Raw genomic sequence first — 25,993 nt, forward strand, 5'->3', positions numbered from 1 at the left:
CAGCTCCGTGGCTGCAGCCATCTTGGTTGGGTTAATTTGCATACTTGATCCTGATTGGCTGGTGGGCATGGCTTGTGGGTGTAGCAGAGGTGTGGTCAATTTGCATATTACTCTTTTATTAGATAGGATCATTCTCCTCCATACTCTAGAGCAAGGGTGGGGAACGTCTGGCCCGTGAAATGATTTGGTCTGGCCCGCCAAGGCATTAGGGGTGAGTTAGTTCAATGTTTGACCAAATATAGCAGGCTCATTTTTAAGTTGATAATTTTGTATGGCCTGCGAATGATGTTATAATTATCCAAATGGCCCTTGGGTTTTCTTTTAGAAGTTTTACTGTTTTAGGTCTTATATTTAGGTTTTTGATCCATTTTTCGTAAACTTTTGTGTATGTTGTTAGGTAAACATCCAGCTTCATTCTTTTTCATGTGGATATCCAGTTTCCCCTGCACCATTTGCCTTTGCCTATTGAATGGTCTTGGCACCCTTGTCAAAAATAATTTGACCATATATGCAAAGGTTTATTTCTGGGCTCTTTATTCTTTTTCATTGATCTGTATATCTTTACGCCAGGACTACACTGTTTTGATTACTATAGCATTACATTAAATCAGTAATTGTGAGTCCTTTGGTTTTGTTCTTTTTTAAGGATTGTTTTGGCTATTTGGGGTCCCTTGAGATTCCATATGAATTTTAGAATAGGTTTTTCTAGTTCTGAAAAAAACAATCATTGGGATTTGGATAGGGATTGCATTGAATCCGTATTTTGCTCTGGGTAGTATTGGCCTCTTAAAAGTATTACATATTCCAATCAATGAACATGGGATGTCTCCCCATTTATACGTCTTCTTTAATTTGTTTCAGCAATGTTTTGTAGTTCGTTGTACAAGTTTTTACCTCCTTGGTTAAGTTAATTCCTAAGTATTTTATTCTTTTTGATGCTATTGTAAATTGAACTGTTTTTGTCATTTCCTTTTCAGATTGTTCATTGTTTATGTATAAAAATGCAACTGATTTTTGTGGGTTGGCTTTGTACCCTGCTACTTTGAAAAATTCATTTATTAGTTCTATCAGTTTTTTTGTTTGTTTGTTTTTTCTGGAACCTTTAGGGTTTCCTACATTTAAGCACATATCATCATCAGATAATTTTATGTTTTCATTTCCAATTTGGATGCCTTTTGTTTCATTTTCTTGCCTAATTTCTTTGACTGGAACTTCCAGCACTGTGTTGAAAAGAAGTGGGAAAAGCAGGCAGTACTCTATTGCCTAGAAGTCGTGAAAGCTCTGTTCTCATTTATGGTTCACTTAGAAAGGTTGCAGTCTTAAAGATATCAACTTCCCAGTTTATTTAGATAACATTTAGCTCAGAACTGTAGCTCATAAAAACAATGTCTTTTCTGTTTTTTATTTATTTATGGTATTTTATTTTATATTTAGATTTTGGGTTCAAGAGGCAATGAACATGGCTGAATCCAAATCTTTAAAAGTTCTTGAGTAAATATTTCTTGTTCAGGTTTTTAGAAACCTGCATCTTTAAAATATGCATTGTTTATAAAAAAAAAAAAAAAAAAGGAAAGAAAGAAAAGAGAAGAAAACCACAGAACTATTTCAGGGAATTTATGATAGGTAAAAAGTGCCCCACTAAAAATAAATTAAACATTATAAATCAGAATGAGTACAGCATTAGATCTAGCCTTACATAAAAGAGGATTTTCTTCTACTTGACACAAATTCCAGTCGTCTAAGTAATCTCTACCTGAGAAAGAAATATGCCCTTAGGAATTCTACCAGTTAAATAGTTCAATTTTTGAAGGAACTATTTTTAAATAAGCCTTAGATATGCACCAAACCCCCAATACGGTTGGCAGCTTCAGAAAAACTTAATTACCCTGTTATTCTTTTAATCATCCAAAGAAGCCCAATCCAGTGACTATCATGGTATTTATTACCTGCTGTGAGCACAGTCAAGTGGATTCCCCACTGTTAAATTCAGAAAATAAAGTAGGGAAGAAAAAAAAAAATAGGAATGCTGACAGAGAAAATAACAAAATATAGCAACTAGGGACAAAATGAGATTCACAACCTGGTTTTTGATACTGAGAAATATATGAAAAACTATTTTCATGAATTATATAAAGATATCTAGGAAGATGCATTTGTTCATAGTGATAGAATAAAATTCAGAGTAGAGATAGAGGAATTTGTTACAATTTTTTAAAAATGCTATTTCTTAGTGAACCAGAGAATAAAATTACTATTGGACTCTGAAATGATCTGGTAGGGTCAATAAGTGAAAACTTAAAAAACAAAAATAAAGCAAAAAGATGGGTCATAAAACAATTTTTCTTTTTTGGAGGAGAACCATAACAGCACAAAATATGTATTATTCATAATGAGAAGAAATAATTGGCAATAGACACCATAACAAGGTTCAAAATCATTTTACTTTCCAGCTATAGTTTCCCTTCTGAAGTCACCATAAAATTGGTTCTGTGCTACATAAGTTAAGAGTAGTGGTATCAAGCTGAGCGAATATGATTACAGAGAGCTATTTTCTATTTTAAAATGGTTTTTGGAAAGATGTCTCCTTAATGGAAATGCTGAATTATAACCTTAGCAACACATCTGGGCATCCCCTTAAGAAAAACTGTCATAGAAGTACATGAATTGGAAAAAAATAGAAGAATGTATGCTGTATAAAAAAGTGCTACAGCCCTAGCTGGTTTGGCTCAATGGACAGAGCGTTGGCCTGTGGACTGAAGGGTCCTGGGTTTGATTCTGGTCAGGGGCACATGCCCAGGTTTCGGGCTCGATCCCCAGGGGGTTGTGTGGGAAGCAGCCGATCAATGATTCTCTCTCATCGTTGATGTTTCTGTCTCTCTCTTCCTCTCCCTTCCTCTCTGAAATCAATAAAAAATATATATTTTTAAAAAGTGCTACAATCCTCTAGCTAGGAAAACAAGCATAAACAGTAATAACAGACAGTAATAATAAGCAACAATTAAATTATTAACTCTAGGTCTAATGGGAAAAATCTCATGCATCAGGTATATCCTTTAATTTCCAATTAATATGGACAGTTCTTGTAGTTACTCTGTTGCTAGCTAATTAATATACAGTATCACATATTTGTATAGAACTTTATGTTTACAAAAGGTTTCACATATATTACCTTGGCTATCCCTTATTAAACTCTGTGAGGTAGGTATAATAGACATTAAAATGTAAAAAACAATTGAAGGAACCATAGACGTCAACCTTCAGTTTGCAGTTAGGAATTTCTCTCTATAGTATTGCTAATATCTAACTACATTCGTTAGTTTCTGTTATAACTTCTTTAACAACAGGGATATGAAAAATGAACCAACGCTTAGCTGAGTATTTACTTATTTTCCGTGCCCAGCAGTCCAGGATAAGGAGGGAGTTCCCAGCTTCTGGAATACTTGATGGAGGTCTGCTAACTGCGGCCTCTTTCTCTTCCTCCCTCTTCTCCTGCTTTCTACTTTTTTGTATTACAGGTAGTGCATCTTTTCTCTAAACTATCAATTTAGCTCCTTGATTTTCTTTTGGGTCAGAACTATGCAACATAAAGGCTGAAACATACAGCGTTCCCATTTCCCTGACCTCTGACAAAACAATTCTAAGTATTAATAGTTTAAAGACCCGTTTAATGGCTACCTTTCCCCAGAATCTAGAGCATACATAGACCAAGCAGCATTGCAATAAAACACCATTTTCCTTTTATTCTTTGGTCGGTAAGTATAAGTAGCCCAACCCCCCAAGATCCATCCCAGGAGAGTGTCTTTTGTGATGAGCCAGCAGCATCCACCCTTGAACAATTTAAGCAAGATTACAGGCAAAGTTACACCCGGCAAACCACCCTAATATACAATATTTACAAGTGCGCACAACAGACAGATAACCGTTTGTGGCTTACCCTGCACAGCCAGGCAGAATAACCAGGCAAGGACCTTGAGAGGCCACTTGCAACCAGGAGCTGACCAGGCTCATCCAGACAGGGAGCTACAGACAACCAACTTCCCCCATTTTACAGAGTTACAGTACACTCAATTCAACTTAGGTTTTAGGTGAGACAATGGGGATTGCTGAAGTTGCAGCTGGGACTCAAAAGAGGAAAATTCTTGGCAGCGTTACAAGTAAGATCTAGGCCTCAGCCCTGGGAACCCCAGTCCAGGCAGCAAGCGGGATCCCGGTACTCACCCAAGAGGACTTCCCGCTTGTGTCCCATCTGGATCGCAAGAATATGTCACTGGACAACAAGGGGTCCGGGCTGCCTGTCCTTACTTGAGCCAATTAAGCAGAGACAAGTTGAATCATATATGAGCATTTATTCCAATAATGCCAGCAGTATGGGAAAGCAGCAGGTCATCCACAAAAATCTGCCGAGTATTTACTTTTTTTAAAAATTTCTTTATTGATTAAGGTATTACATATGTGTCCTCATACCTCCATTAACCACCCGAGTATTTACTTAAATAGGATCAGGAAAACAGGGCAAAGGAAATTCTACCTCTATCGGCTATTTTCTGTTTATTGAGAATGTATTATGTGCTAGGCACATGATCCTTACAACACTTTTAAGGAGCTGCTAGTAGCTGCTTAATCGGAATATTTTGCTTGAATCTATTTTTCCCCAAACTATTTAATGACCTTTAAAATCTTTTAAATAGAACATTTCTGAGAATACATGTTGAATAGTAGGCATAGCTAAAGATAAAATATGATTATACCCATTTTATAGATGTGAAAAATGAGTTAAGTCAATTAGTCACATTTAGTAAGTAATGGGGTAGGACCTAGAACACAGATCCTCAATCTACTAAACCAATATTAATTTCATTCCACATTGCAAAGTATGTGAGCTACAATGCATTTTATTTTTATTTCTTACTAGAGGCCCGAAGATTCGTGCAAGAATGGGCCTTCCTTCCCCTGGCTGCCAGCACTGCCTTCGCTCCAGCTGGAGCCGCCTTTCCACCTTCCCAAACTGCCCAGAGGCCCAAAGCGGCTGGGCGGTGCAGAAAGCCTGCATCGTTGCCATGGCAATGACGCAAGCATCCCGCCCCTGGCCGCTCAGCACCTGCTTATGCAAATTAACCCGCCATATTTGTTGGGTTAATTTGCATACTCACTCCTGATTGGCTGGTGTGTGTCGCAAAGGTACGATCAATTTGCATCTTTCTCTTTTATTAGTGTAGATTATTATCATTTTGTTCATCCTCACCCAAGGGTATTTTTCCATTGATATTTAGAGAGAGTGGAAGGGAAAGGGGGGAGAGACAGAGAGAAAAACTTCCCACATAGGGTCCAGGGATCGAGCCTGCAACTGAGGTATGTGCCTTGACCGCGAATTAAACCCTGGACCCTTCAAGTCTGCAGGCCAACACTCTATCCACTGAGCCAAACCAGCTAGGGCTACAGTGCATTTTAATAGAGAAAAATATTATAAAAGTCTCTTAAATTTACAACAAAAATAAAACTATTTGGAATATAATAATAGTGTTGTGTGTTTTTTTTTTAAACTTATTGATTTTGGCCATTGCAACTGATATACTTGTGGGATTACTACAAAAACAGGCACAAAGTCTACCCTCCTCTTCTCTCACTGCCCCCACCCTCTTCTCCTCCTTTTGCTCTCTCTCCCCCCACCCCCTCTTCCTCTCTCTCTCTCTCTACACACACACACACTACAAAATGACAACAATCTTTGATGCTAAGTAGTGAATAATTGTGGGAGATAAGAAATATCCAAAATCTAGGTTTAAATTAACTTTGCCACAGATTATATGTACTTATTAATGAGTACAGTCTAGGGAAAATAAAGTGGACAAAACTTACAAAAATCAGGTCTTGTTCACAATGTTATCTCTATATCAAAAACTGTTAAATTCATGACATCATGTTAACATAACTTACCACTGGTAATACTAACCTTGATCACTTGGGTTATAAGACAGTGTTTTCCAGGTCTCTATACTCTTTAATTTAGAAGTGAGTCACCCCTCAAGATGGGGATGGGTTAACTCCATATCCTGGAAAAAGGCAATTCACTTCTGTGATTTCTTCTCAAAAACTATAACTCTAGTCTACTCATTTGGAAAACATTATCAGATAAACCCAAATCGAGGGAACTTCTATAAAACACCTGGTCAGAGCTCCTTAAGTCTGTCAAGGTCATAGGAAACAAGGAATGACTAAGCAACTGTCATGGACTAGAAGAGACTACGGAGACATGATGATTAAATGCAATATGGTATTCTGGATTGGATCCTGGAACAACAAAAAGGACATTAGTGGTAAAACTATGAATCCCAATTCAGTCTGGAGTTTAGTTAATAGTAATGTGCCAATGCTAGTTTCTTAGTTTTGCCAAAGGTCCCATGGTAACGTAAGACGTTAATGTTAGGGGAAACTGTGTAAGAGGTAACTGGAGAAATTATCTTACAAGCTTCCTGTAAATCTAAAATTATTCAAAACAAAACAGTTTACTTTTTAAAAATATGTTCAAGGGTACATGCTTATAAACTCGTTCATTACCTTGCTGACATCACCTACAATTCTACTTTCCTCAATCCACTCCAGCCATACTGGCCCCCCTGTTATTCCTCAAATATACCAATAATGCACCCACTTCAGGCCCTCTATACTGTGCATCGTTTACTCTGCCTGGAATGACCTTTCTTCAGATACTCATATGGCTCATACCCCTCACTTCCTTAATGTCTTTTTCAAATTTAACATTACTAAAGATTTTCTTACCCATTGTGTATTTTTTAAGAAAACAAAACACAGCTCCTTACCGTCTTTCTTATTACTTATTTCTGAATATATTGTCTGTCTCCCTCCTGTTCTCCACAGGGGCGCAGTCAATTTTGTTCACTGCTTTATCGCCAGCACCTAGTATATAGTAGGCACTCATTAAGTATTTATTGAATAAATGGATTACTTCATATTAAAAACAGATTTTATAAATTCTTCAGGGATATTTTATAAGAACAAAATCTTAAACCAAAGGAACAAACCCCTGCTGTTGTAATTTTATATATCATTATTAACCAGTAGAAGTATTTATAAATACAACAGAACAGCTTTCAAACCATCCCTTGAAATCATGTAGATTAGTGCTTATTCATCTGGTCCTAAAACCCATTCCATTCTTTAGTACACAGGAACGTGGTTAAATGTTATCCCCTATTTCTGTTACAATGAAATTAGAGGGAAGAAATATGGGGGGATTATTTAAGTTAATACAATCAGAGCCAAAGTGGTAAATTAAAGCCTCCTTTTTTTATACGTACCTTATAGAGAGGACACCCTCAAACAACTTCAGAATAGAGCTATTTTTTAAATAGGAAGGGCTCTATATCTAAAACTAATTTCTCAGATTTGGAAAGAGCATATGTCATTCAAACAATAATGGTGTCAAATTATATTATATTCTTTAATTTCATATTTTAGCTTGGAAGACCAAAGCCTAAAAGCTAGCTTAATTCTGATCATCATATTAAAATCTGTTTCTTACAGGAACAGTAGGGCATCTGGAATGGTATCTCAACCGTACCTACATCTAAGCATCACAAATTCCAGAGTTCTTGTGTCAACAAGCCAACTGTTTCCACTATATCACAGTCCCACTCTCTGCCAAACTGTTATGCTTCAGGCAAGGCTACTAAAATGGTTTTCAGAAGCAAAAAGTGTTTTATTACATTTAAAACCCTAACTGTCCAACCTATGAGGGAAGGCGGGGGGGGGGGTGAGTGGGAGGGGGTAAGAGATCAACCAAAGAATTTGTATGCATGCATATGAGCATAACCAATGGACACAGACTTGGGGGAGAGGGAGGGCATGTGCTGGGGGGTGGAGGTGGCTAGGGAGAGGTCAATGGGGGGAAAAAGAAACTTATGTAATACTTTAAACAATAAAGAATTTAAATTAAAAAACCCTCAAGGTACAAGTCAGGTAAACTCAAAGGTATCAAGATAACTGTAATTACTAACAAAGCTATGCCTATCTCCATGTTTCTGCTGCAGTTATATTACAGTGGATGAAAAGCCTGATGAGGCACTCATTTATTCAACTGATATTTATGAAATACCTGCAAACACACACCATACGATCATCCCTTTTGTGCTGTGGGGCACAGAAAGACATATATTCCAGTGACCACCCTCAAATAGTTTATATAGTCGATTAAGAAAATTAAAACATCATTCACTTGATTATGCTTGGCAGGTATTATGATCTCTACTTGCCAGATGAAGAAATTGGAAGCTGAAAAAAGTTAAGAATCTTGCCCAATTACACGAAGCAAGTGGTAGAATAGTATAGTCATAAAATTATACAGGAGATCAGAGGAGGGGGAAATTACTTCTAGTGAGGGTAGTAATCTTTTCCAACAACGAGCTTGTATTTTTTCACTATGAATCTGATTTATATGCTTAATCTTCAATAGTCTTAACTCTGCCCCAAATCCAAAAGGTCTTTCCCACAGGCACACCACTACCCTTCACCCAAATTAGCTGCATGTCTAAAAGAATTCAGCAGGTCTTATGTCATGATTAAAAGCATTGGCTTTGAATCTGGGTTAAAATCTGTCTTCTGATATTTACTACCTATCTGACCTTGACAAGTCATTTAAACTGAGATTTTTATTCATCTGTAAAATGAGCCTACTACCTATTTTTCAGAACAGTTATGGGAATTAAATGGCATAATTAACATGTAGTACTTAATAAACAGAGCTACATTATTAGTATTATGCCTGGCTTAGAGTGAATACTTAAAAGTGATAATATTTCATCTAGAGGATTTCCTGTGGTAATAATTGTGTGGGATTTTATTCTTTATCAATTAATAATTCATCCTTTCTTATCCCCCATAATTAGTTTAAGAAATGTTATTGAAAATCTGTTTTATGCTCTGCCACCCCATCATAACCTCTACTCCTGGCCACTCCATCATAGCCTTAATTAAAATATGTAATGGTCTTCTTCCTTTAGAATACACCCAGTGCAAGCAGGAACTTACTTGTTTTGTGGTTTTGTTTGTTAATCCTCTGAGGATAGTTTTTCCATTGACTTTTAGAGAGAGTGAAGAGGAGGGAGGAGGAGGGGAGGAGAGAGAAAGAGAGAAAGAGAGAGAGAGAGAGAGAGAGAGAGAGAGAGAGAGAGAGAGAGAGAGAGAGAGAGAGAGAGAAACATTGATGTGAGAGAGACACATCAATTGGTTACCACCTGCACAGGCCCCAACTAGGGCTGGGGAATCACACCTGCAGTCCAGGTGCATGCCCTTGACTGGGAATCAAACCTGAGACCCTTTGGTGCATGGCCAGTGCTCTGACCACTGAGCATACCAGCTAGGGCAAGCAGGGTCTTCTTTTTCTTCACTACCTATCCCTAGTATCTAGCACTGAAATATTTGTTGACTGGCTGAATGAATGAATGGGACATGGTCTCTTCTGAGACTGTTAAAGTCTTCTGAGAGGTATACACTAGTTCCGTGGCCGGAAAACTGCGGCTCACGAGCCACATGTGGCTCTTTGGCCCCTTGAGTGTGGCTCTTCCACAAAATACCACGGCCTGGGCGAGTCTATTTTGAAGAAGTGGCGTTAGAAGAAGTTTAAGTTTAAAAAATTTGGCTCTCAAAAGAAATTTCAGCCAAAACTGGTTTGGCTCAGTGGATAGAGCGTCAGCCTGCGGACTGAAAGGTCCCAGGTTCGATTCCGGTCAAGGGCATGTAACTTGGTTGCGGGCACATCCCCAGTGGGAGGTGTGCAGGAGGCAGCTGGTCGATGTTTCTCTCTCATCGATGTTTCTGACTATCTATCACTCTTCCTTCCTCTCTGTAAAAAATCAATAAAATATATTTAAAAAAAAAAAAAGAAAGAAATTTCAATGGTTGTACTGATATTTGGCTCTGTTGACTAATGAGTTTGCCGACCACTGCACTAGTTGAACAGATCATCTTAATATGAAATGTGAGATTGCTAACAAAGTTTCCTATAAGAAGTGATACCTCTTAGTTTTTCAAAGTATGTTTTTTCTTTGTTTTTTAAACTTGCTCTTTTCCTCTAGTGCCATAAATATATTAATAAGCCAACTAATATTTATTCAACCTTTACAATGTTTCAGACAATAGTTTAGTGCTTTCCATATTACTCATTTAATCTTTAAAAAAAATTCTCTGAGGTATTATTATAGTGAAGGAAACTGAAGCACAAAAGTGTAAGTAACTTGCCAAAAGGTCACATGACTCAAAAGTTGGGCATTTTGCTCTTAGCCACTTCAATAAGTTGTCTCTTGAAATCAATCAAAATACTTCTTTTAAATGGAAGAACACAAAAGTGGCTTTTACAACTAGGTATTCTCCTAGAAGGAATTTATACTATAAATTAAGAACCTAGCTCTTCAACAAAATATTAACAAACAAAATTTTAAAAATACAAAAGTATATAGCAAGATTAATTAGTATTTATGTCAGGTATGTGATGCTGACTCAAGATTTGAAACTCAATTACTGTAATCCATCACATCAACAGACTGAAAGAGAAAAATCAAATGATCATATCAATAGATACAGATAAATCAACATCATACTTGATAGTGAAACTCAAAGCTTTCCCACTAAGTTCAGTTACAAGGCAAGAATATCCGCTCTCACACTGGTCCAGTAGCTGTTGGTAGGTCCCATACACCAAAAGGCTGCAGGCTCAATTTCCAGCAGGACACATACCTAGGCTGAGGGTTTGATCCCTGGTTGGGGTATGTACGGGAGGCAACCAGTCAATGTTTCTCTCTCACATTAATGTTCTCTTTCTTTCCCTTCTTCTTTCTCTAAAATAAAAAAAAACACACACAAAAAAACAAATCTTTGGGTGAGAATTAAAAAACAAACAAAAAAAGCCCAGAGGGTGTAGGGTGTAGCTCAGTGGTTAAGTGTTGACCTATGAACCAGGAGGTCATGGTTGGATTCCTGGTCAGGGCACATGCCCAAGTTGCAGGCTCAATATCCAGTAGGGGGTGGGCAAGAGGCAACCGATCAATGATTCCCTCATTATTGATGCTTCTATCTCTCTCCCTCTCCCTCCCTCTCTGAAATCAATAAAAATATATTAAAAGAAAAACAAAAAAACAACAGAAATAGAGACACTAGGATTTGGGGCAATTCAAATTTTATATCTACTTGTTGAACAAGTGAGAAACATCTCAATCCCAAATTATCTTATTGTATATCAACAATATAATTTTAGTTTCAACTTATATATGGAAAAGGAAAGTTTCCTATCAGTTCAAACTGTCATCTTTTTCAAAATGAAAATATCTTTATTGTGTTTGGTTAGGAAAGTATTACTATACTCATTATGAAAATACTAGAGGCCCGGTGCATGAAATTCGTGCACTGGGGGTGGGGGGATGTCCCTCAGCCCGGCCTGCACCCTCTCACAGTCTGGGACCCCTCAAGGGATGTCCGCCTGCTGACAGTTGGAAATCCCTCTCGCAGTCCGGAACCCCTCGCTCCTTACCATCCGCCTGCTCACTGCTCCTTACCACTGCTGAGCACTGCTGAGAAACTTGGACTCCTTCCTCTGTGGTCACACAACTGTCACATGCCAGGCAGTCACTCAGAAATGTCTTGACATCGGCCAACTTATGGAATTCTCCTTTCTCTCCCCTCTCCTGAGCCAGACTCCAGACGTTGACTGCGGCATTCTCTCGGTCATCGTTGTTTTTTGTTTTGTTTTTTCCCAAAAACATTACAAAGTTTATATGAATATAACATACAAAGATGCAGCCTCCTTTGTAGGAACAGGGAAGGAAGGGGTGGTTAAGTAAGGCACACGGAGCTGCAGCAAGCACCAGCTGTGAGGAAGGCCAAGGGGGAGAGGAGGTTGGCACTGGGGCCGAGGCCCTAGAACCATTGCTGGGGAAATAGGGATCCCCTCTGAGTGCCACGTTCTGAGGCTGAACTAATTGGTAAAGCTGAGGCAGAGGTGGGTGGCCATATCAGCCATCTTCAGTGCTGTTTACCCTTTCCCACCCCAGCTCTGTGTAAAACCCCAGAGGCCTGGATTCCAAAGGCCCCATCCAGAGCAGGGGCCCTGGAAGGGCGTGAGAGGAAATGAGTAGGGCAGTTTGAAGATACTGGGAGTCTCCAGAGGGGAGGGCACCCTCCTCCATCCCTGCCTGTGGCTTTGGCTCCCCTGCTCCCTCCTGAGCACCACACGTGAGTTGGGGAGGGGTCGGTGAAACATCTGTTCCTGGCCCCCACAGGCCTCCCTTCCATCCAGGCCTCTTTAGGCCCACTCTGTTTTGTTTCCATCTCTCCATCCCAGTCTCTCCCAGTCTCTGTCTCTCTTTTTCTTTCTTTTCCACTTTCCCAAACTTTATTACCGAAAAAACAATGATGGTAAATCTCTAAAACATAATCAATTTTCTGGGATTCTTCTCTTGAAAATGTGATGTTTGATTTTGAAACACATACCACGGTGTGTATGGTTCCCAACTGTACTAAATAGGCGAGAGGCTGAAACCCTAAAAGGTTCATCTTCCAACTTTTCCCAGTGTGTGGTATGTCTTTGGATCGGCAATAATTGCCTGAACAGCTACTACAGCTTCATTAATTTTTGTCTGTAGCTCTCTGAGCTCTTCTATATGCAGCAATCGCAGAATTTGAGCAGCTTCATTAAGCTGACCGGTTTGGCTCGGTAGAGAGCGTAGGCCTGAGGACTGAAAGGTCCCAGGTTCGATTCTGGTCAAGGGCATGTACCTTGGTTGCGGGCACATCCCCAGTGAGAGGTGTGCAGGAGGCAGCTGATTGATGTTTCTCTCTCATTGATGTTTCTAACTCTCTATCCCTCTCCCTTCCTCTCTGTAAAAAATCAATAAAATATATTTTTAAAAAAAGAACTGCATCTCCTGTGTCAAAACCAAGAATATACTTGCCTAAAGCAACAGGCAACCCCTCTTTTGCTTGATTTGCTTTAGCAACTGCATCCTGTGTCAGGCATTCCTGGATCAAAATGCTAATTGCCTTAAGCATTACCAGGTAATCATCATGATGTTGAATCTGAAGAAGGTTAGCCAAAGCCATTACACCAACCTTAAAATCAGGATTATTAACATCCAAATTGATCAATGGCTCTGCATTTTTAGCTGCATTGTCAGCATTTTTTGTATTATCAAATATCGAGTCCTTATATTTGTCAGCATTATCTCCATATTCAAGTCTAACAGCTAAACCAAGAAGCCAGTCAATTGCTTCTTGTCTATCTTGAATCTTGAAAGGACAGCTAACATCTGCGAGATACTTTTCAAAGAACTTGAGCCAGTCACTGCTGTGGATGTTTCTTAAATTACCTCTGTCTTCAATCTTGTAGTGTCTGACTTTCTGGTCTTCAAGCCAAACAATAAAGTTTCTAAATTCTGTTTCATCTTTGCAGTTGAAGCCGTCAGCTTGCGGTGGAACATGGTCCAGGCTTCCCGCTCTATCCCGGGCCGGGAGAGGAGAGGGGAGGAGCAGCCACAGCGAGAGCTCTTTGTTTTTCTCAGCAGTCCTCCAGGCCTGCCTGCCTCCCTCTCCCTCCTTCCCTGCCTCCCCCTTCCTCTTCCCCGGCTGGGAGGGGGCGGGACCAGGGGGGGTAGTTCCACCCTCTGCCTGCCCTGGGGCCTCATTCTGAGAGGCTCTGAGAGCCAGCTGGGAGGGAGGGAATGAAAGGGAGAAAATGCTGTGAGCTGGTGGGCCTGAAGTACTGACTGCTGCCCCCGGTGCCCCGAGGGGTGCTCGGACACCAAAAACAGCTTGGGGAGGGCATCTCAGGGCCAGTGGGACAGAAGGAAGTGGGGGTGTAGCATGGAGGTGGTGCCTGTGCTTCTGTGAAGGCGCCAAGCAGAGCCTGCAGGTCGAGCTGAATCAGCGCCTTGGGGCCATCAGGAGTGCTCACAGCCACCGTGGCCATGTGGGGAGTACAGGCCGACCTCCGCCAGGCCCCGCCTCCCCCGACCCGTCCCCACTGCCACAAGTCCCCTCCCACCTGAACTGCATGTACAGCCTAGCGTTCGGTGGAGCCTTTGGTCGTTGTGGATGTGACGACCCTGGGGGGGGCGGGGGGGGGGGTGGAGGGGGCTGTGTGTGTGTGTGTGTATTAGGATTGGTGTTCTACATAAAATAAAATCTATAAGACATACAAAATGTAAAATGAAAGACAAACTTTTTAAAAAATTTAGTTGTCAACTTTATCCTGTCCCCTAAGAATTTTGTTAGTCTCTCACTGCATCTAAATTGCTTACCACTTCATCTAGTTTAAGCAGTATCATAACTATAATTTCCCTTACCTCTCCACTATCTACAATCAGAAGAGTGGGCACACCATTTATAAGCATTGCTTAAATTAATAAAGCCGAAGACATTGACCCTGTTTGTTTTGGACAAGGACAGAGGGGCTAATTATAATTAGTAGCCTTCTTATTAGACAAGTGGTTACAGATGCTCGTGTACTAGCTTTTCCAGGGGATGGCATTTTAAAATACCTCCTAGTTGTAACTGATTTTTATTATAAGACATTTGACTATACCTGGTTGCTAGAACTATCTTTAGAACAAGCAGCCAGATTTAGGAGAAAATGTCTAATATTTATAAGAAAACCACAGAGAATATGAGAGTCAAGCAGAGAATATAAAGGAGTGTCATCTGGAACTCAGTGGGAGACGGCATAAAAGTAGATGCAGTTTCAAAACACAATTTCACCTAACCTGCTAAGATAGGATGGTGCAGGAGTCTCCCTGTGTTTATTTTCCTCTGAGGAAACCACACCTTTCCACTGGTGTGGAAAGCAAAAGGTATGTCCTATTATTCCTGTAAGTTTCTCTGCTGATTAATAACTATCTAAAAGTACTTCAAGAAGGTAAACAGAACACTGATTATTCTCTGCTTGGTACTCAGTTAATTTGGAAAGCCAAAATAATCTGACTTCTTCCTAATAACATCATTAACTAAAAAAGAAGTTAATTTCTTCAATTTTCACTGAAACTTATTTAAAAATGCAATAAAAATCATTTCTACTATCCTGAGTTTTGTTTTAAAAAGTTGCTCCTCAGTATCAAGAAATCATCCCTCTCTATATATTTACTTTTTTTCTCTCAAAATATTCTACAGCATCTAGGACATATATTTTTCTTAGCTGTACAATGCTACATTATGTAATATGTAAAAGATAAACTGCAAAGAAACTACCTGATAGCTAACTAGAGAAAGATTTTAACAAACGGTTAGGGTAAAATGACTGATTATTCAAAATAATTCTCATGTACTCACATAAATTGTCACTTTCACAGTATATATATAGCCAGTGACCGGAATGCCGGAACAACTGGAACAACAGGTCGCTATGACGCCCACTGCAGCCTGGCCAACCGGCCCAATCAGGGGCAGGGCAGGCCAGCTAACCACCTGTGGCCCCTCCCATCGGGTGGCCCCAATCGCCCCCCCCATGAGGGGTGGGGCCAGACAACCTCCCACGCCCCCCGCCCCCTAGCTGGCCCGGCCCCAATCACCCCCACCCCGATTGGGGGCGGGGCTGGCCGGCGGCCAACCTTCTGTGTCCCCTCCCTCCTGCTGGCCCAGCCTGATCAGCTCCCATTGGGACAGGCCAGCCGGATCCCACCAATGCACAAATTTGTGCACTGGGCCTCTAGTAGGTTTATAATTAATCTTGCTGTTTAATAAAAATCATTCTTTTAACAGCTTTTCTTCACTTTTTTCTCTCAATATATTCTATTTTACTGAGTAACAACACCATTACTTCAATTACTTGATAACACGTTTGCCAGTAGTGCTTCAACAGAACTAAATTACATATAATAAAAAAGTAATAGATAATTAGCAGTAAGATAATGAAATATAATATGGCTTTTATTTGGACTTCATTATGATGCTAAGAGATATTTCCTCCATAGGAGAGCCCTAAAAAAAAACTTAAAATTAGCTACATAAGAATTAAGGTAAATTAGACAAACTTCTTTTTATATATAATAAATTTCTTTCAGGTTCATTTCTCTAAGAAGGTCTTCAGTGTAAGATTATTGGAACAGAAGGCAAACGGCCCCCAAACACCTTCACTTAGCGTATCTGGCCCATTCTATCTCTCTGCCTTCAACCTGTTCCTTCCATTCAACCCTTTGCTCCAGCCATATAACATAACTATGTGTTACACATTGTCTTATGCTAACACAAACTCACAAATGAAATTTCCTCAGCTTGGACTATCCTTCTTTTCTTCTTCATTTAGTCAACAACCCTTATTGGGTTCTAAAATAAACGCATTTAAAGCATTAACTGCTTCAGGAAGCATTCTTTGACTCCTTCCCTTCCAGTTGTATATATTCTTATTTATTTTCAGAGAGGAAGGGAGAGGGAGGGAGAGAGAAACATCAATGATGAGAAACATTGATGGGATGCCTACTGCACACCCCTCATTAGGGATCAAGCCCGCAACCTGGGCATGTACCCTGACCGGGAATCGAACCGTGACCTCCTGGTTCATAGGTGGATGCTCAACCACTAAGCCACACCGGCCAGGCTCCAATTGCATACTTTCATAGTAGTATCATTTTCATTTATTGTACTCTAATTAATTTACTCATATTTTCACTAGTCTGCAAGATCCTTGAGGGTGAATACATAGTATATTCAACTTTATTCTTTTTCTCAGCTCTTAGAATAGTCTAGGCCTTTAATGATTGTTCAGTGTTCTGGAAATTATTTCAAATTCAAGTAAAAGTCATGATAATACTATCAGATCTAGGTTATATGACTCGTTATAGATCTGTAGTACTTTGCTATTCCTTAATGTTTACTGAAAATGCACAATAATAATATTTTTTAATTGGAAAATATTACCATTTAAATATGTGAGGGGGAAAAACCTATGTAACAGGATGTTTTACTCTGATTTTTACAGCAAGTAAGAAATAAATATAATATCCAAGTCACTCATTTTATCAGTCCTGTTTTAATTGTTTAATAAATATAGAATCATCTATAATAATCTAAGGCCTCTTCCTACCAGTACTCAAAACTTACAAGTAGCCCTTGGCAGGGAGATGGGGTGGCATGTGTATGTCTAGAGGTGTACATGTAAGAGGCAGGGTAATCTGTAAGATCTTAATTTGCATTTTGTTCTCCATTAATTTTTTCCTTTCCCCCATTCTAATAAGGTAACCAGGTTTTGGGGCTCCAATGTTTATGAAAGATTTGAATTACTGAGTAAAAACATCAAAGTTACTTGTGGATAATCTGCTTTCTAACTTTCACTTTTGGGGGTTTAAGTTAAGGCAAAGCCTTTGGGGGCTGTCAGGGAGCCTGGGAAAGAGCCTCCTAAACCCAACTTCCCCAGATTGGAAAAGGCTCAACAATATCAGGCATAGTAGAGACTTAAATCCTACTTCCTGGCTGTACTTCAAGGAAATGACAAAACTACAGAGAATAACTACGTGGAGCACCTTTGGAAGCTATATTCTAGGTCCTAGGGACTCAGTCAGCATAGACTCCTGTGTACAAGCTTGGCCAAAAAGCAATGAAGTCATCTTACTTTAAGAAACACTTGGATTTATTTTAATAAGGTTATGTGTGACCATGATAAACTGCAAACAAGTGGGTTGGGAAAGGAAAGAAAGGAAGGAAGCCCCGTTCTTCACATACTCCCATAATGACTGAAATGAATCCCCATCTTACCAGGTTGGGTAATTAAAAGTCAGATTTAATTTAATTTATAGGAAATAAAATAATTTCATATTTCTTGCATATATAAATCTGTGGTATAAGTAATTCAGCTAAACACAATAATATGGATCTGTACATTTCTAATATACTTTAATATACATTTTCTTGTTCATTATTATGTTATTTGTGCTTCACAACCCCTATAGCAGAATAACTGAAATGATTGCATTTTGAAAGTCTAAAAAGTTTTCCTTTGGAAGCAAAACAATGATGGCTTTATGGCAGAATTGATTATTGCTGTCAATAAGAAGTTTATCATCATAAGAAGTATAACACTGCAAGATAAATTAATAATTTGGATTCAGGGACTGCCAACAAAACATCTGAAGAAGTGGAAGAGAGAAAGCAATCTAAGTTTTCCCTAGAAAGGCCTATATGTAGACAGAGAATGACGACTACTTTCAAAAATGCTCCACATCTAAATGAATATATTTTTATTAAAAAACAGTGAAGGATCCCTAGCATCCTTAAATCCACCCATATAATTCTTAGCTGGGAAAGATAACTATCATATTCAGGAAAGTGGCTACAATGGAAGGGAAGGGGCAGGCATAGGATTATGGAAAGGTATATAGGAGTCGTTCAACTTGGATCTATTGTGCTTAGTTTTAAAAAAAAAAATTTAAACAAATATGGCCAAAAATTAAATATGACAAACAGGACAGTAGGTGTATGGATGTTTGCTTTGTTATTTTTTCAATACCAATCTATATTTTTGGAATATTTCAAAATTAAAATCTAGCATAAGCATGTATCCTAGTTTTTGCCTGACTATAAATTTCTCTTCTGCAGTTTAGAACCAGGATAGTTTGATACAGAGCAGCGGTCGCCAACCTTTCGGACCTCATGGACCACCAGTGGTCCGCGGACCACCCGTTGATGACCGCTGATACAGAGCCTAGTGGATTACGGTGTGCAGTAAGTCTTTGTTTGTACAGAACAACTTAAAAGGTAATGGAAAAACTGATTACCTGGTGCATTATTCATTCCTGTCCAAATAAAGCCGCTTCTTCCAAATGAAAAAAACAAAACAAAAACAAAAACAAAAATGGAAATAACAAGAGATGTTCATTGGTATAAAATATATAACTATTTCCATTTTATATAGTCTGCAATTTTGAATTAAGACAGACTCATTAAAATAAAACATATATATCCAAATATATACATCCAGTACAGAGACTTGATCCATTCATTTAAATTGTATTTAGTTTCAATCATGTAATGATCCTGTGTTAAGTACTAAGAATACAGAGATAGCTCGTGAGTGTCGACCTATGAACCAGGAGGTCACGGGTTCAATTCCGATCAGGGCACATGCTCAGGTTGCAGGCTCAAGCCTCAGTGTGAGGCATGTAGGAAGCAGCCAATCAATGATTTTCTCTCATCATTGCTGTTTCTCTTTCTCTTTCTCTCTCTCTTCCTCTCTCCCTCTCTCTCTCCCTCTCTGAAATCTATAAGAAATATATATATTTTTTAAAAGAATACAGAGATGAATGAGAAAAGATGCCTGTTCTTAAGGAACTCACAATTTAAAGAATCCTGACAAAGAATTAACATAAAATGTGATAAATGTTATAAAAAGGAATGTACAAGATGATATGAAATCATTCAATGAGTATTGAAGAGAATGTTAATTCTGTCTGAAAAAGCTGGCAAAGTTTTGAGAGATAGGGCGACATTTGAGGTGGCTTAAGTAATGAGTACAAGGTCAACAGAAAAGAGCATAATATGTTTCACACAGAAATGAAAAAAATGTATGTATACAGTCAGTCCTCATTATTCATACTCAGTATTTGCAAATCCACCTACTCATTAAAATTTATTTGTAACCCTAAACTTAATACCACTTTCATAGTCATTCATGGACATACACAGTGTGACAAAAAAAATAGGAGTTGCCTGAAGCACACAGTCCCAGCTAAGATCAAAGGCAACACTCACTCTGCCTTCTTGTTTTAGCTATCATACTGTAAACAAGTGTCCTTTTCAGTCTATTTGGTGCTGTTTTTTTCATATTTTTGTGCTTATTGTTGGTGATTTTGCTGCTTAAAATGGTCCCCAAGCATAGTGCTAAAGTACTATCTAGAGTTCCCAAGCACAAGAAGGTTGTAATATGCCTTATGGAGAAAATCCATATCTATATATATAAAGCCTAATATATAAAGTGTCCCCTCAGGAGTTCGACCGACCAGGAGTTCGATCGCTCACTATGACATGCACTGACCACCAGAGGGTGGCGCAGAATGAAGGCCCAGCCAGTAGCCACTAGGGACCCTACCCATGCACGAATTTTGTGCACAGGGCCTCTAGTATTTAATAACCTTCATTCAGATATGAGTTACAGTTCTGTTGGCTTTGAGTTCAATGTTAATAAATCAAAAATACACATTAAATAAGATATTTTTAAGCAGAAACACACATAAAACAAGATTGTATTGATTGGTTGATGAAAATGTGACCAGAGCCAAAACCGGTTTGGCTCGGTGGATAGAGCGTCAGCCTGCGGACTGAAAGGTCCCAGGTTCGATTCCGGTCAAGGGCATGTAACTTGGTTGCGGGCACATCCCCAGTAGGAGGTGTGCAGGAGGCAGCTGATCGATGTTTCTCTCTCATCGATGTTTCTGGCTATCTATCCCTCTTCCTTCCTCTCTGTAAAAAATCAATAAAATATATTTAAAAAAAAAAAAGAAAAAAAGAAAATGTGACCAGATTCTTTGAAAGAATAAACAAAATTGATAAACCATTAGCCAGACTCATCAAGAAACCAAGAGAGAGGACCCAAATAAATAAAATCAGAAACGAAAGTGGAGGTGTAACCACGGACACCACAGAAATACAAAGGATTGTAAGAAAATACTATGAACAGCCCTGGCCGGATTGGCTCAGTGGATAGAGCGTCGGCCTGCAGACTGAAGGGTTCCAGGTTCGATTCCAGTCAAGGGAATGTACCTTGGTTGCGGGCACATCCCCAGTGGGGGGTGTGCAGGAGGCAACTGATTGATGTTTCTCTCTCATCGATGTTTCTAACTCTCTGTCCCTCTCCCTTCCTCTCTGTAAAAAAATCAATAAAATATATTTTTTTTAAAAGAAAATACTATGAACAGCTATATGCCAACAAGCTGGACAATATGGATGAAACAGACAAATTCCTAGAAAAAATACAATATCCCAAAACTGAATTAGGAAGAATCAAAAAACCTGAAGAGGCCAGTAACCACTGATGAAATAGAAGCAGTAATCAAAAAACTCCCACCAAACAAAAGCTCAGGTTTGGACGGCTTCACAGGGGAGTTTTACTAAACATTCAAACAAGAACTAACACCTATACTCCTCAAAGTATTTCAGAAAATCCAAACTCTTTTTATGAGGCCAGCGTTACCCTAATTCCAAAACCAAATAAAGACACTACGAAGAAAGAGAATCACAGGCCAATATCCCTGATGAACATGGATGCTAAAATCCTCAACAAAATATTAGCAAATCACATCCAGCAATATATTAAAAAGACCATACACCATGATCAAGTGGGATTTATTCCAGGGATGCAAGGCTGGTACAATATTCACAAATCAATAAACGTGATACATCACATAAACAAACTGAAAGACAAAAATCACATGATCATATCAATAGACACAGAAAAAGCATTTGACAAAATCCAACATCCATTTTTTTTAAACGTATTTTTTTTTTACATATATATTTTATTGATTTTTTACAGAGAGGAAGGAAGAGGGACAGACAGTTAGAAACATCGATGAGAGAGAAACATCGATCAGCTGCCTCCTGCACACCTCCCACTGGGGATGTGCCCGCAACCAAGTTACATGCCCTTGACCGGAATCGAACCTGGTACCCTTCAGTCCGCAGGCCGACGCTCTATCCATTGAGCCAAACCGGTTTTGGCCAACATCCATTTTTGATAAAAACTCTCAACAAAGTGGGAATAGAGGGAGCATATCCCAACATGATAAAGGCCATGTATGACAAACCTACAGCCAATATCATACTCAATGGGCAAAAACTAAAGCCATTTCCCCTAAGAACAGGAACAAGACAGGTGATGCCCACTCTCACCACTCCTGTTCGACACTGTACTGGAAATGCTAGCTATAGCATTCAGACAAGAAGAAATAGCCATAGCCGGTTTGGCTCAGTGGATAGAGCGGCAGCCTGCGGACTTAAGCGTCCCGGGTTTGATTCCAGTCAAGGGCACATGCCTGGGTTGCAGGCTAGGTCAGACATGCAGGAGGCAGCCAATCAATGATTCTCTCTCATCATTGATGTTTCTCTCTCTCTCTTCCTCTCCTTTCCTCTCTGAAATCAATAAAAATATATTTTTAAAAAAGAAGAAATAAAAGGCATCCAAATTGGAAAAGAAGTAAAACTGTCATTATTTGCAGATGACATGATATTGTACATAGAAGACCTCAAAGACTCCAACAAAAAACTACTAGTCTTAATAACTGAATTCAGCAATGTAGCAGGATACAAAATTAACACCCAGAAATCTATGGCTTTTTTTATACACCAATAATGAACTCACAGAAAGAGAAACTAAAAAATCAACCCCATTTACCATTGCAACAAAAAAATTAAGATACCTAGGAATAAACTTAACAAAGGAGGTAAAATACCTGTACTTAGAAAACTACAGTACGTTGAAAAAAAAAGAGATAAGAGGATGACATAAACAAATGGAAGAATATACCGTGTTCATGGATTGGTAGAACCAACATCATTAAAATGCCCATACTACCCAAAGCAACCTATAGATTCAATGCAATCCCAATTAAGATACCAATGGAATATTTCACAGACCTAGAACAAACTCTCTAAAAATTCATATGGAATAAAAAAAGACCCCAAATAGCTGCAACAATCCTGAGAAAAAAGGACAAAGTTGGAGGGATCACAATACCAGATATCAAGCTATATTATAAAGCCACTGTTCTCAAAACTGCCTGATACTGGCACAAGAACAGACATATAGACCAATGGAACCGTACAGAGAATCCAGAAATCGACCCAAGCCATTATGCTCAATTAATATTTGACAAAGAGGCAAGAGCATACAATGGAGTCAAGATAGTCTCTTTAATAAATGGTGTTGGGAAATTTGGTCAGATACATGCAAAAAAAAAATGGAACTAGACCACCAACTTACACCATACACAAAAATAAACTCAAAATGGATAAAGGACTTAAATGTAAAATGGGAAACCATAAAAATCTTAGAAGAATCCATAGGCAGCAAAATATCAGACATATGTCGTAACAGTATCTTTACTGATACAACTCCTAAGGCAGTGGTTGGCAAACTCATTAGTCAACAGAGCCAAATATCAACAGTACAACAATTGAAATTTCTTTTGAGAGCCGAAAACCAACTTCTGCACATGGGCCACAAAGTTTCAATTGCACTGTATGTGTGTGCCCGCACGTGGTATTTTGTGGAAGAGCCACACTCAAGGGGCCAAAGAGCCGCATGTGGCTCACAAGCCGCAGTTTGCCAACCACTGTCCTAAGGCAATGGAAATTAAGGAGAAAAACAAATGAAACTACATCAAAATAAAAAGCTTCTGCACAACAAAAGAAACTATCAACAAAACAACAAGAAAGCCCACTGCACGGGAGAACATATTTGCTGATGTTATCTACCTAATAAAAGAGTAACATGCTAATTGACCATACCTTCGCAATGCCCACCAGCCAATCAGGAGTGAGTATGCAAATTTACCCAACAAAGATGGTGGGTTAATTTGCATATGCAGGCACTGAGCGGCAGGGGTTGGGGCGGGACACTTACGCACAGATGTTCTGCATCACCCCAGCCAGCGTGGGAAGGCAGAAAGGCAGCTCCGGGCCAGAGCGGAAAGGCGACTCCGGCCAGAGTGAAGGCAGTGCCGGCAGGGGGGGGGAGGAAGGCCCATTCTTGCACAAATCCTCGTGCATCGGGCCTCTAGTCTCAGATAAGGGTTTAACCTCCAAAATTTATAGGGAACTCATACAACTTAACAAAAGAAAGATAAACAATCCAATCAAAAAATGGAAAAAGGACCTAAATAGACACTTTTTGAAAGAGGACATACCCAAGGTCAAGAGACATATGAAAACATGCTCAAAGTCACTAATCATCCAAGATATGCAAATCAAAATGACAATGAGGTACCATCTCACACCTGTCAGAATGGCTATCATCAACAGATCAACAAACGACAAGTGCTGGCGAGGATGCGGAGAAAAAGGAACCCTTGTGCATTGCTGGTGGGAATGCAGGCTGGTGCAACCACTTTGGGAAACAGTATGGAGTTTCCTCAAAAAATTAAAAATGGGAAAGATCAACCAAAGGACTTGTATGCATGCATATAAGCCTAACCAATGGACACAGACAACAGGGGGGTGAGGGTATGGGGGGGGTAAGGAGAGGTAATGGGGGAATAAGGACACATATGTAACACCTTAATCAATAAAGAAATTTTTAAAAAAATTAAAAATGGAACTCCCATTTGTCCCAGTAATCCCACTTCTAGGAATACTAGTATATCCCAAGAAATCAGAAACATCAATCAGAAAGGATATATGCATCCCTATGTTCACAGCAACACAATGTACAATAGCTAAGATTCGGAAACAGCCTAAGTGCCCATCAGCAGATGAATGGATTAAAAAACTGTGGTACATCTATACAATGGAATACTACGCTGCTGTACTATTTGCAACAGCATGGATGGACCTAGAAAGCATTATGCTAAACAAAATAAGCCAATCAGAGAGAAATAAACATCACATGATCTTACTCATTTGTGAACAACATAAACTGATGAACAACATAAATATATAATGTTTATATAATGAACAACATAAACTGATGAACAAAAATAGAGCCAGAGAAAAAAATATTTTAGAATATAATAGAAGTAATCCTGTTATTTGCAGATTTTTAACATTTCCTACAAATTCTGTGATATTGGACTATGTTAGTACAATTTTGGTAATATTATATTTAAAACTGTTTTTCTTGGGGAAAAAAATCAGAGTTGTTTATGGTTAAAAAAGAAAATGTGACCAGAGGTTCATAGGAACCTCACTCTGTATTTCCTCTACAAAACACAATTCAGTAATCACTAATTCAGTGTTTGTGGTAACTTTATAAACATAACTACTGTGAATAATGAGAATCAATTGTGTGTGCATGTGTGCATATTCCCTAGTGAACAAAAATGTTTCTTTGAATAAAAATTTATAAAAACCACTGACTATTTTGATTAGATATACACAGCATAGCCCTAGCCGGTTTGGCTCAGTGGATAGAACCTCAGCCAGTGGACTGAAGGGTCCCGGCTTCGATTCCAGTCAAGGGCATGTACCTCAGTTGCAGGCTCCTCCCTGGCCCAGACCCTGGTCAAGGTGCGTGCAGGAGGCAACCAATCGATGTGTTTCTCTCACATAAATATTTCTGTCTTTCTCTCTTCCACTCTCTCTAAAAATCAATGGAAAAATATCCACAGGTGAAGATTTTTTTAAAAAAAAATTTAAATATATATACAGAGCACAGTGCCTTGTCTTGTATAAGTAATGAATAGTCGATCATAATGAAGGTAACTGACAACTTATAATACATATTTATAACCTTTAAATACTCTAATAGCATGGTATTATGAGGTTTCCAGGAAGGGCAACAAGACCTCACATAAAGATAGCTAATGTATTTGCAACTATTTAAGAGAGGGCATAGAAATTTAAAGAAGCAGCCCTAACCGGTTTGGCCCAGTGGATAGTGCGTCGACCTGCGGACTGAAAGGACCCAGATTCCATTCCGGTCAAGGGCATGTACCTTGGTTGCAGCACATCCCCAGTGGGGAGTGTGCAGGAGGCAGCTGAATCGATGTTTGTCTCTCATCAATGTTTCTAACTCTCTATCCCTCTCCCTCTCCCTTCCTCTCTGTAAAAAATCAATAAAATATATTTAAAAAAAAAGAAATTTAAAGAAGTAGATGTGGTATAATTTTACTGATATTGTTATTTCTACAAGATATCTATATATATAAAAGCCTAAGAGACCTTTATGACCTGTCAACCTAATGACTTGTTGACCAGTCGCTATGATGTGCAAAGACCACCAGGGTGCAGATGCTCAACGCAGGAGCTACCCTGTGGTGGTCAATGTGCTCCCACAGCCAACCACCCGCGGCCG

The 25,993-nt window shown here is 39.1% G+C and overlaps 3 protein-coding genes across 4 annotated transcripts in view; 1 reads left to right on the forward strand and 2 right to left on the reverse strand.

Annotated features, from left to right (window-relative positions):
• TRIM37 (tripartite motif containing 37) overlaps window positions 1-18,812 on the forward strand; it is a 166,854-nt gene extending 148,042 nt beyond the window's left edge. The window contains exon 25 of the mRNA XM_080679840.1: window positions 18,586-18,812. Within this exon, the coding sequence (XP_080535966.1) occupies window positions 18,586-18,601 (16 nt within the window). The 3' untranslated portion in view covers window positions 18,602-18,812. The remainder of the gene's footprint in view (window positions 1-18,585) is intronic.
• The window catches only part of PPM1E (protein phosphatase, Mg2+/Mn2+ dependent 1E), a 114,179-nt gene that overhangs the window by 40,713 nt on the left and 47,473 nt on the right, over window positions 1-25,993 (reverse strand). The gene's annotated exons all lie outside the window — the stretch shown is intronic.
• LOC308254210 (RNA transcription, translation and transport factor protein-like) lies at window positions 12,558-13,972 on the reverse strand (the record flags this gene model as incomplete). The annotated part of the gene is made up of 3 exons (XM_080680139.1): window positions 12,558-12,704; window positions 12,925-13,501; window positions 13,767-13,972. 3 exons carry the CDS (start codon window positions 13,970-13,972, stop codon window positions 12,558-12,560), a joined length of 930 nt encoding a protein of 309 aa, XP_080536265.1.

This window comes from Plecotus auritus, assembly GCF_963455305.1.
Source record: "Plecotus auritus genome assembly, chromosome: 7".
In the NCBI taxonomy this organism is placed as follows: domain Eukaryota; kingdom Metazoa; phylum Chordata; class Mammalia; order Chiroptera; family Vespertilionidae; genus Plecotus; species Plecotus auritus.